Source organism: Temnothorax curvispinosus, unplaced genomic scaffold, assembly GCF_003070985.1.
Source record: "Temnothorax curvispinosus isolate PA1 unplaced genomic scaffold, ASM307098v1 QBEX01013819.1, whole genome shotgun sequence".
NCBI classification, from domain to species: domain Eukaryota; kingdom Metazoa; phylum Arthropoda; class Insecta; order Hymenoptera; family Formicidae; genus Temnothorax; species Temnothorax curvispinosus.
This window is the reverse complement of record NW_020223599.1, coordinates 1-11,839: the sequence shown is the minus strand read 5'-3', so window position 1 is coordinate 11,839 and position 11,839 is coordinate 1. Positions and strand designations below refer to the sequence as shown.

The window sequence follows — 11,839 nt, the reverse complement described above, 5'->3', positions numbered from 1 at the left end:
AATTTCGTGCATTTTCCGTATATTTTAAAAGGGGCAATCCTCTGTATAATCCTGGTATCAGCCATGCTCAACGTCGGAAATTGTCATGTCCGATATTAAATGGAAGTAGAGATCGGTGTTGCGCCAAGAACCTTTGAAATATACAGAAAATGCACGAAATTAGCACCTCCGTCTTCCTGGCAAAGCTCAAGGGCGCATTGGCGGAAAAGATCGCTCCAACGACAGCTCCTGTAGCGGCGCAGCCCTCACAGTCTCAGCAGAGATTGCCGGACATCAGCATCCCGTCCTTCAAGGGCGTGTACGAGGCATGGCCTACGTATCGCGATCTCTTCAAGGCGGTTATTTATGACAGTCAACGGCTCACAGACGTGGAGAAACTCTACTATCTGCGGCTCTCACTAGAAGGCCCACCTGCTCAGCTCATTTCCGGTTTGCCTCTCACCGGCGACTCGCTCAAACCATCCTGGGAAATGCTCGTCGACTGCTACGAGAACTAGCGGCTGCTTATTCAGTCTTATCTGGACCAGCTCTTCGCCAGCTCAACACCGGTGCAAAAGAACGCCAAGGCACTGGACCAGCTGCTCAACACGTTCAAGGAGGGCATCAAGGGCCTACAATCCTTGGGCGTCTCGCAGGATCTCGGCGACTGCGTCCTGGTATACCAGTTGTCTAGGCAGTTGGATCGCCAAACCAAGGAGCAGTGGGAGACATCGTTGGGCGCCGCGTGCGAGTATCCGCGATTCGAGAAACTCGAGCAATTTCTCACCTCGCGAGCACGAGCACTCGAGAGATCGAATCAACGGCCAGCTCAAGAAGCTCGGCAGGGGCTGCTTCCACAACACGGCGCTCCTCGACGGCTCATCATGCGGCAGCTCAACAGGCACGCACCAATACATCAGACGGCTCAACGGAGTACCCGTGTGACTGCTGTAACGGCACGCATCATTCAACGCTGCACCACAGGAATGGCCGCATCTCACCAAGTTACCCTTGGCGGATCCAGATTTTCTGACACCACGGTCAGTGGATATTATCATTGGAGCTGACTCATATCGGCAGATCATCAAGCCCAACATCATCAAACGGGATACATTGATGCCAATTGCGCAGTTCTCAATCTTTGGATGGCTCGTTCTCGGGCCTGTCGACACATCATCATCGGCATCTGCTGCAGTGCATCATGCATCGATTCAGGAGAGGGAAGATGCTCTCGACGAGTTACTATCGAGATTTTGGACACAGGAAGAAGTGCCTGCGAGCAACAATTTTGAGCTTACTCCTGACGAGCAAAGATGTGAAGAACATTTCAAGAGTACTGTCTCACGGGATTCAACAGGTCATCAATTTATGACAGAATATCGAGATCTCAACCACATGAAGAAAGCCTCACCCGTTTCCAGTCAGCAAACGCAATATTATTTGCCACATCACGGAGTGCTCAAACCAGACAGTGCAACCACGAAATTACGTGTGGTATTCAATGGCTCGAGCGCATCCACATCTGGCCGCTCACTTAATGATATAATGCACACGGGAGCCAAGTTGCATTTAGACATCACCGATGTCTTGCTCTGGATTCGACAATTTCGACACCTAGTTGCCACGGACATCACCAAGATGTATAGACAGATCAACGTGCATGAAGATGACTGGAATTTACAACGGATTCTCTGGCTCGACGAACTGCTCAATGAAGTGGCATATTATCTAACCACGGTCACGTATGGCACCAAGACTGCCCCGTTCTTGGCAGTACGAACGCTGCTGCAACTGGTGAAGGACGAAGGCCATAATTTTCCTCTTGCAGTGCCGTCCATCCTTCAAGGTCGATACGTCGACGACAGCTTTGGAGGCGCTGACACTGTCCAACAGTTAATCAAAATTGCATTGCAGCTGAAGAACTTGTGCATGGCGGGCGGCTTCCCCTTGGCCAAGTGGCACGCGACTCATCCAGACGTGCTCACTGCGGTTCAAGCAGAGAAAGACCAGGGTTCACAAATTACATTTGACGATTGCGCAACCAAGATACTCGGATTACGATGGCTTCCTCAAGAAGATTCATTCGCATTCGCAACAAGGATCTCGTCGCATACCGATCATCTCACCAAACGCCTCGTTTTGTCTGAAGTGGCTCAGATATTCGATCCACTAGGCTTTGCATCACCAGTCGTGATCAAGGCGAAGATGCTCTTGCAGGAGCTTTGGCTTCATAAGCTCCAATGGGATGAACCACTGCCATCCCAGCTCTCATCACGGTGGCTCATCATCAGAAAGGAACTCACCAGCTTGCGCAAGATCTCAATACCTCGGTGGTATAACACACGGAGTACATCGACAGTGGAATTTCACGGCTTTTCTGATGCTTCTCAACTGGCAATGGCTGCAGTCGTATTTATCACCGTCCACGGCTCAAATGGCGCCACGATTTCATTGGTGTGCTCCAAAACAAAGGTAGCACCGCTCAAGCGGCTCACCATCCCGAGACTTGAACTCACCGCAGCTCTGCTGCTCTCAAGACTCATGCAATACGTTCAAGTCACCTTAAAGTTGAACGTCACAGCAACTCACCTGTGGACGGACTCTGTTGTGACACTCACGTGGATCAAATCTCATGCATCGCGCTGGAAGGATTTCGTGAGAAATCGGGTTTCTCAAATTCAAGAGCTCACTGCGAACGCACATTGGAAATACGTACCAGGTACGTCCAACCCAGCCGACTGCGCATCACGAAGATTAAATACTGCTCAACTCCAAAGTCACTCATTATGGTGGACGGGAGCACCGTGGATACTCACCCCTGAAGCTTGGCCATCTCAACCCGCGCTTTCGGACGAGTTGAGCGCGCATGAGGCTTGTCCTGGCATTGCGCTACATGCGGCCGCATCTCAACCGGAGTATCACTGGGACCTGATCTATAGGTACTCATCTCTCAACAAGTTATTGAAAATAACAGCTCTTTGTTTCAGATTCATATCGCTTCTGGGAAAGCGCCGACGCAAGCCACTGGACTTACACTCAGCTTTGGAGGAGGCCAGATTCTTCTAGATTAAGGCTACTCAAGCGGCATACTTCACGCACGAGATCAAGATGCTCACGGCCAACTCGAGACTACCAACTGCTCACGCATTCAGTCGATTGACTGCGTATATAGACGCTCAAGGGATCATCCGAGTTGGCGGCCGCTTCAACCAATCAGCACTAGCTCAAGACAGCAAACATCAGGCGATTTTGCCTCGCCACTCCCGGCTCTCAACTTTGATCATTTCACACGCTCATCTGCGTACCCTGCATGGAGGAACTCAGCTGACATTGGCTCATGTCAGGCAAAGTTACTGGATCATCGGCGGACGGGCTCCGGTGAAGTCTCATATTTTGCGGTGTGTCGTGTGTGCTCGGCAAAGGGGAATCCATGCTCATCAACTGATGGGCCAACTACCTCTCTCTCGGGTTACGCCGTCACGTCCGTTTACTCATACAGGAGTTGACTATGCCGGGCCGCTCACCATCAAAACATGGAAAGGTCGAGGTGCGAAAACATACAAAGGATGGATCTGTGTGTTCGTCTGTTCTCCACCTCCGCAATTCACCTCGAAGTAGTCAGTGACTACTCATCAGAAGGATTCATCGCAGCCTTCCGAAGATTCTCAGCGAGAAGGGGAATTGCTCAGACCATATACTCGGAATGCGGGACAACATTCATTGGAGCAGACGCCGCGCTCAAGAAAATGTTCATCCAGAGTTCACAAGAACATCAACGAATCGCTCAAATTCTACAACAGGATTGCACCAGATGGGAGTTCAACCCATCAGGCGCTTCACACATGGGGGGCAAGTGGGAGGCGGTGGTGAAATCCGTCAAGTTTCATCTGAGACGGACTATCGGGGAGACTGTACTCACGACGGAAGAACTCACAACGTTGCTTACGCAAATCGAGGCCATTCTCAACTCAAGGCCCTTAGAACCGCTGAGTGACGACCCGGAAGACGTCTCAGCGCTCACACCAGGTCATTTTCTCATTGGAGGTCCACTCACTACCATATCCGAGCCATCTCTGACCTAGCAACCTCACTACTATCTCGATGGCAGCTCATCCAGCAGCGTGTTCAACATTTTTGGGCACAATGGTCGGCTCATTATCTGCAGCGCCAGCAGGCGATATCCAAGTGGCATCATCCTAACAACAACATCAAGGTGGGGTCCATCGTGCTGCTCACCGACGAACGCTCTCCACCGTGCAAATGGCCACTCGCCAGAGTAACAGCTTTGCACCCCGGCAAGGATGGACTCACCAGGGTGGTTACCCTCAAGACGGCCACCACGACACTCACTCGGCCAAGTGCCAAGCTTGCCATATTACCCATCAACCAGGTGAAGGATCAAGAGTAAGAAATCATCAACAAGATTGCTGATGGCGGGCGGAATGTTCGCGATTCAGTTAACGTTGCGCCGTCCGATCAGATGGCAGCATCGATCGGGTAACGACGCTCGATCACCGCGGCAGCTTGCGCCCGCACGGGCGCGCTCATCGCCAACGTCTTCCTCGCACTTGTGCAAATGGCCGCGCGGTGACAAGTCGCATAACGTGTGCTCAGTACGTTTCGATAAGTGACTTCGGTTAATCGTGCACATCGCAGTGCCCATGCTGCTTAGACTTCTCATTTAAACTGTGAAATAGACCGCTCATCAACTTTGGTGCCTCAACACGACGACTCAAGCTCACACGTGCGCGAGTGCCGACCGCCACGTGTCTCACCGGCTCACGGGCGACTCACCACACGAGGAGGGCAATTGATATAATTGTCGCCCGACTTCAACGATCATACACAGACGTCTCATTTATACACCGCTCATCGATTCTCAAATCAGACTGTAACAATTTCAATACATTAAAGACGGCTCAGACCGTGGTCTGAGTTACACAAAATAAAGTGCATATTTAGTTAACACCTTTCACGCGCGTCCTTCTCATCCCGCTTCCATCGCCGGGATTAATCAGCGATTTCGCGAACATAGAGCTTCGTAGCAGTATTCCGTCCAATATGTTATTAAATAGATCGATAGTTCAAGAAATAATACAAAATTTAATAAAAATTTTTTCTTCGGGTTCGCGTAGTATTATAATAACGTGTCGTGACCACGCCGTAAAAGATACAGCGACTTACGCTATTAAATCAAAAATAAAAACAATGATAGAAATGTTCGTAACGTCTTTCACGCAGTTTGGAACAGACTACAAACGATTCAAATATTTTTCAACCCATGAAAACTTTATTCAACCAGTTGAACATATTTGCGGACGTAGTACCGCGGAATGTAGAAAAAATAATAAAGTTTCTGTAATATTAAAAAATCGCACGGCTGTTCATATTCCTATAAAGAATATATTACAAAGTTTCTTAGAATGTCCCGATGTATTTGATTCAATAATGCAATATTAGAATAACATTTTACCTAATGATCCGTTAACAAATATCCTTCAAGGTGAAATATGGAAAGAACGTGTTTCTAAATACTTCAATAAAATAGTACGCCCTTTAATCGTGTATTTTGATAATTTTGAGACGTGTACGTCACTTGGAAGTCACGCAGGTATATATAACGTAGGTGCAATATATTTTACACGTGCTTCTGTGCCACCAAAATATGCCAGTCGAATAGAAAATATTTTTCTTGCAATGTTGTTTTACAGTCAAGATCATACAGACGTTGGAAATAGATCAGTTTTTAACACGTTACGTACAGAACTAAAAGATTTAGAAACTAACGGATTATCTATTGAATTAAATGGCACAACATTACAAGTTTTTTTTGTAGTACGACTTATTCGTGGAGATAATCTAGGACGTCCGTCCATTTTTGGTTACCCTGAAAGTTTTTCAGCAACGTACTGTTGCCGCGTCTGTACTGAAAACAAAGAAAGTATTAAGAAACAACGTCATTTACAAGTAGGCTCTATCAGACAACAACTAGATTATATAGATCATATGCAAAATAATAAGTTTGGAATAAAAGAGGACGGTATATGGACGGAACCTTGATCATTTTCATGTTTATGTAAATATAAGTTGCGATCGTATGCACGATTTATTTGAAAGTGTTTCGCGCTGTGACATGGCTTTACGTATACATTATTTTATACAACAAAAATATTTTTTATTAACAACGTTAAACTCTCGACGTAAATATTTTTCTTATACGAACTATGAACAAAATAAACCACCTTTAGTAAGTAAAGAACATTTAGCAAATGGCTGTATTATCTTTTCGGCATCAGAACGGCTCGGTCTAGTGAGAAACTTCAATCTAATACGTGGTGATCTACGTCCAAAAGAGGATAAAGTTTGGTACGTTTCGTTAGTTGTTAAAAAAATAAATGATATAGTTACGTTGACACAGCGATCGAGTACGGACGTACAATATTTAAAATATTTACGAAGTGAACACCATGACATGTATCTTTTCTTATTTACGCCATTTCTTAAACCTAAACATCACTTTTTATTACCGTATCCAAACATAATAAAACAACGTGGACTACTCATGCCGTTCGCTTGCATGCGTTTTGAAGCAAAACATCAAGAGCTCAAAAAGACGGCAACTAATGTACGAAGTAGAGGAACGTTGCCCGTAACATTAGCTAAAAAAAATCACGTAAACTTTCTTCATAGATGTATGTCAAAAGTAGGTTTATCCGACAAACGAGAGCGTGGAAAAATACTAAATATTACGGCAAGGTGCTCACGACCCGGTTTGTCTTGTACGTTAGATAACTATTATGAAATATCTTGGTTTAAAAAAAACGGTATAAGATTCACAAAATACACGATAATATTTTTCGATAATAAAGAAAATGTTCCTGTATTTCTTAAAATTATTAACATTTTTTGTACGCAAGAAAATAACGTTCACGGCATATTTTTATGTCAGGAACGGAGAACTGTTCAGTATATTTCGCACTGTAAAGCTTATGTTGTAGATGCCTTATATAAACATACTTTCTTTTCTTTATCTGAACGAGAGACTTGTCTTCCATTAAATGTTTATATATTACAAGATGGTAAAATATATATAAATATAACAGAAAAATAATTTTTTTATTTTAAATACGTTTATTCCACTAAATAACACGGTCAGTCGTGTTTGTCCGTATATTTTCCACTTAACATAAAATATTGTTTGAAACGAACGAAGCGCTTCTTACATACGAACTTTTTAAATCAACGCGTATTTAACACAAAGTAGTAGAAAAAGCGATAATAAAAAAAGGGAACAGTTTGTCTCCTATCTCGTAGTAGTTTCGTCTTCATTACGATAAAAGCGTTATGCGTAGTATTTAAGTATGTATACGTGCTTCAGAATGTTTTAAAGATCTTTTCTGCGCACTAGCGGAGAACGTTTAGATTTAAGGATAAAAGATAATTAAAATTAATTTCAAGATGTCCGTCTTGATACTTGTTAAATTTTTTTGTAAGCGAGGAACAATATTTTACTTTCATTAAAAAGTATATAGATACTTTCTTCTATATACTTTTTCCAAATACTTACGTTCGTTCTGCGTTACGTTTTCTATCTAAAATAAAAAGCAATGTTTTATTTGATGTCGTACCACCAAAAACGTGTCATGTAGGTATACGACGTATTTGTTTCATTATAATACCATAATACCATTTATTTGTTCTACGCGCTTATATATTTCGGCTTATGTAACATGCACAGTATGTTTTTGCAACGTTATAATAAAGTTTTTAACGTTATCTCTGTATGTTTGTAAATATGATATGATCCTTATACAGAAATATATAATATCGTCAAATTAAAAAACTTTATATAAAATTAATATTTCGTATTTAAGATTAAGAACAAAGCAAAATTATACGTTGAGATGTTAATTTTTTAGTAGAATAATAAATTCGTAAGGTAAGCTTACGGTACATTCTCATATTCTTAAATTAAAAAGTACATTCTGTAAAATGAAACATTTGTATCGACGTCAGACTTCGTTACGCGTACAAAACAGAAAAATTAAAATTTGAGATACGCTTTTATTTCAGTTGAACGGTACATTTCTGTATGTCGTATTTAGCCCGTTTTCTTGATAGACACGTCGTGCTTTTTATATATTGAGTATCAAGAGAAATGGTTAAATAATATATGCAAAAACGTACGTTTCAACTAAAATAAAAAAGCGTAGTACGTCAAATTTTAACGTTTCTTTGTTTTGTACGCGTAACGAGGTCTGACGTTGATACAGAGCTTTTTAATTTAAGAAAATAAGACGGCGTTAAGCATATCTTATTCTTATATTGTTGACATAAGTACGATACCCTTATGAAAATGTGCCCTTCATTGCCATTAAAAAATGCCATTGAATTCCCATTGTTCCAGACGCAATGGAAATGAAGGCATTTTTGCCAAAGATAAAAAGTTTCACACAAAATCCCATTGGTATTGCTATTGGTATTGCCATTGGTTTTGCCGTTGGTATTGCCATTGGTATTGCCATTAGTATTGCCATTGGTATTAACACTGGCAATACCAATGGGATTTTGTGTGGAAATTTTTATCTTTGGCAAAAATGCCTTCATTTCCATTGCGTCTGGAACAATAAGAATTCAATGGCATTTTAATAAATGGTACTATTTTGTCTTTAATATAAATGCCTTCATTTCCATTACAATTCACACTGAACATTGGCTGAAGTAGAAAAATTCCATACAAATTTTATCCTTCATGAGTCATTGGCAGTTTCCATTACGCCTGTATGGAAAAGGTTGTTATTCGAATCTTGCCATTGCGTTTCCATTCATCTTATTGCCACTCAATATTTTCCATTAACTTTTCCATATAATTCGTATTGCAAGTTCCATACACAAGTTTTAACCTTCATAAGCCATTAGTAGTTTCCATTACGCCTGTATGGAAAAAGTTGTCATTCGAATCTTGCCATTGCGTTTCCATTCATCTTATTGCCACTCAATATTTTCTATTAACTTTTCCATATAATTTGCATTGCAACTGTAGGGCAACCATACATTCCCACTGACCGCCATTGAGCACTCAAGGGCACATTTTCATAAGGGTAGTGCGTTGCGTTAAGATTTAATAGTGTTAAATGTAATATTAAATTATATCAAAATAACACTTTAATCTTCTTACGACAACTTTTTTTCGTGTTGAAGGAAGATGTTTTTCTTCGTAAGCTACGTATATTGTATTCTTCATGTGACACGTATATTATTGAACGAAGATTGTGATTGTATTGAACGTTAATATTATCAAATTCTTAGAAGAAGACTACATATTCTTGCGTATATACGAAACACGGATTGCGTTGATTTAAGTATGTAAGTTTTGGTTTAACACTTTTTTTTTTCTGTGCGTTGAACTGTAGCTTCAAAATGACCGTATCTAGTGAAGTACGTAGACGTTTTTCACGCACTTCGACGTTCGCCATTTTATGAATGTTTTTTGGTTAACGTTTTCAAGAAAAAAAATTTTTTTTTCATTTTGCAGTTCGTTTTATAAAAATCAATATTTTAAAAATATCTTACATATTTTACTAGATACGGTCATTTTGAAGCTATAGTTCAACGTTTAACGGACGCGGCGTAAACGTGTGAAGCTAAACGTACGGTAAGGTCGAAAACGGTAGTTTTTTGGGTAAATCTGAAGAATAGTGGCCTCCTCACCGATTTCGTTCAACTTGGGCTTAATCGACGCGTTTTTGCACGAAACGACCGAATCTGGCAGAAAAAAGTGTCGCTCTGCCCCGCGAAGCGAGATATTAATGGTTAAAGTTGATAGGAATCAGGTTATGATTCCTGTCATACCGACGAGATGCAGCGACTACGACCATGCCCTGCGGCCACACGCGCATGCTCAGTGGTCGCACGCGCATGTAAAACTGCGCCAATTTTAAATGAATCAATCGTGCAGAATAACCAAGCATCTTGATTCAAACAGTTAGGTCTCACGCTGGGAGTTTTGTTAGTTTAATTATGCGTGGGAAGCACACACACACACACACACAACGGGGGGTGCAAGGGGGGGCCTTTGGCCCCTTCCTCCCCCGCACCCACCCTGCCGGTAGGCTGCGTGAACCTCGCTTTACAACATAAAGTACATGCTAAGTTGTAAAACGAAATTATAAAGTACATGCATGGGGGAGGGTGCAGGGAAGAAAAGCGTTTCTGTTCACGTGCGCTCACGCATGTAAGCCCCCTTGCACCCCTCCATGCATGTGCTTTATAATTTCGTTTTACAACTTAGCATGTACTTTATGTTGTAAAACGAGGTCCACGCAGTCTACCGGCGGGGTGGGTGCGAGGAAAGGGGGGGGGCCGAAGGCCCCCCCTCGCATTCCCCCGTTGTGTGTGTGTGTGTGCTTTCCACGCATAATTAAACTAATGAAACTCCCAGCGTGAGACCTTGCAACCGTTCGCATAGCTGAGCAGCCGAGCAACCCCGAGGGGCAGCAGCGACCAGGGGAGCAGCGGACATCGACATTTCTCAAATAGAATTACTGGATAAGCGAGTCCGAAGAGCCCATATGGCTAGCGTTAACCTAAAACCCGAGATATAGGTGACCGGGGTACGATTGACCCCGGCAGGCGAGCAGCAGATGATCGACCGAGCGAGCCAACAAGCGGGCCTTGGAAGGAGAGTCAAGCAGAGCAGATCGAGACGAGCGCGGTCGAGATAGCGCAAAGGGCACGCGAGATAGCGGGGTCACGAGATTGACCCCCGCGAACGAGGGTATATCGGTAATAGCCGGGGGCCGAACCCCGAAATACGTCTCAGGGGTGACCCAGAGGTCAACCACCCTATACGCGAAGCGCGGATAACAACCAACGCGGAAATAGCGGGGTCACGCGAATGACCCCCGCGCAGAGGGGCACGGCGGTCATAGCCGGGGGCCGAGCAGCGTAAATCGTCTAAGGGGTGACCCGAAGGTCAACCAAATGAACTCCGACGCGATAGCGCCAGCGGGCGCAAAGATCGCGGCGACACGGGGGTGACCCCCGCGTCAAGGGGCACGGAGGTCGCAGCCGATAACAGAACCGCGGAGATCGTATCAGGGGTGTCCCGGATGACGACCTACCGGACCGCAAAGCGATAGCGCCAGCGAGCGCAAAGATCGCGGCGTCATGGGGATGACCCCCGCACCAGGGGGCACGGAGGCCCTAGCCGACGGCTCATACGCGGAGGTCGTTTCAGGGGTGACACGAACAAAGACCCACCGAACCGCGACGCGATACCACCGACGGGCGCGGAGATCGCGGGGCCATGAGGATGACCCCCGCGCCGAAGGGCACGGAGGTCACAGCGGGCGGCCAACCTGCCAAACACGCCTCAAGGGCGACCCGAAGAACAACCGACCGTCTCGCGACGCGATATTGATAGCGGATGCGAGGGTAGCGGGGACAAATAATGACCCCCGGATGTCGGGAACCGAGGTAGCCCGGGGGAAAATGGCGGGTGGAGAGTCTCCAGAGGAGGCGCCGAAGTAAATCCGGAGGGTCGGCGAGACCACTCGATCGTGAAATACTCGAACCCGGGAACCGGGGGAGCGGGGTCCAGCGGGACCCATGCCGCTGCGTGCGATTAGTTATAAGGCATAGATTGAGAACCGCAAGCGTCATCGACGGCAAAAACAGGCAAGAACTGTCGAAAGAAAAGTGAAAGCGGGTAACATCTGGCACGGAAAAGTACCAGGATGCGAATAACAACCCCGTGGTAGGTGTTTGAGATCGCAAACTTAGCATCGCGACGAAGTCGCGTTCGGCTGCATGTCAGCACATGCACACTTGCAGTAAATTAATATTCGCGTGAAATGCC

The 11,839-nt window shown here is 44.7% G+C and overlaps 2 protein-coding genes across 2 annotated transcripts; both read left to right on the top strand.

The window, feature by feature from the left end:
• The first annotated feature begins 149 nt into the window (after positions 1–149).
• On the top strand, positions 150–3,045 carry LOC112464033. The gene is made up of 4 exons (XM_025030801.1): positions 150–338; positions 513–920; positions 964–2,918; positions 2,967–3,045. Exons 1-4 carry the CDS (start codon positions 150–152, stop codon positions 3,043–3,045), a joined length of 2,631 nt encoding a protein of 876 aa, XP_024886569.1.
• Positions 3,046–3,725: 680 nt separating this feature from the next.
• LOC112464032 lies at positions 3,726–4,383 on the top strand (the record flags this gene model as incomplete). The annotated part of the gene is made up of 2 exons (XM_025030800.1): positions 3,726–3,986; positions 4,145–4,383. Coding segments are annotated over exons 1-2 (500 nt in total), but the record flags the coding sequence as incomplete, so codon positions are not given.
• Positions 4,384–11,839: the final 7,456 nt, after the last annotated feature.

Excerpts from the sequence above, each read along its gene's own strand:
- LOC112464033 (XM_025030801.1), top strand. The coding sequence starts at position 150 with ATGCACGAAATTAGCACCTCCGTCTTCCTGGCAAAGCTCAAGGGCGCA. Across the intron at positions 339-512 it reads ATCGCGATCTCTTCAAGGCG|TCTTATCTGGACCAGCTCTT; the intron begins GTTATTTATGAC and ends CTGCTTATTCAG. Across the intron at positions 2,919-2,966 it reads CACTGGGACCTGATCTATAG|ATTCATATCGCTTCTGGGAA; the intron begins GTACTCATCTCT and ends TCTTTGTTTCAG.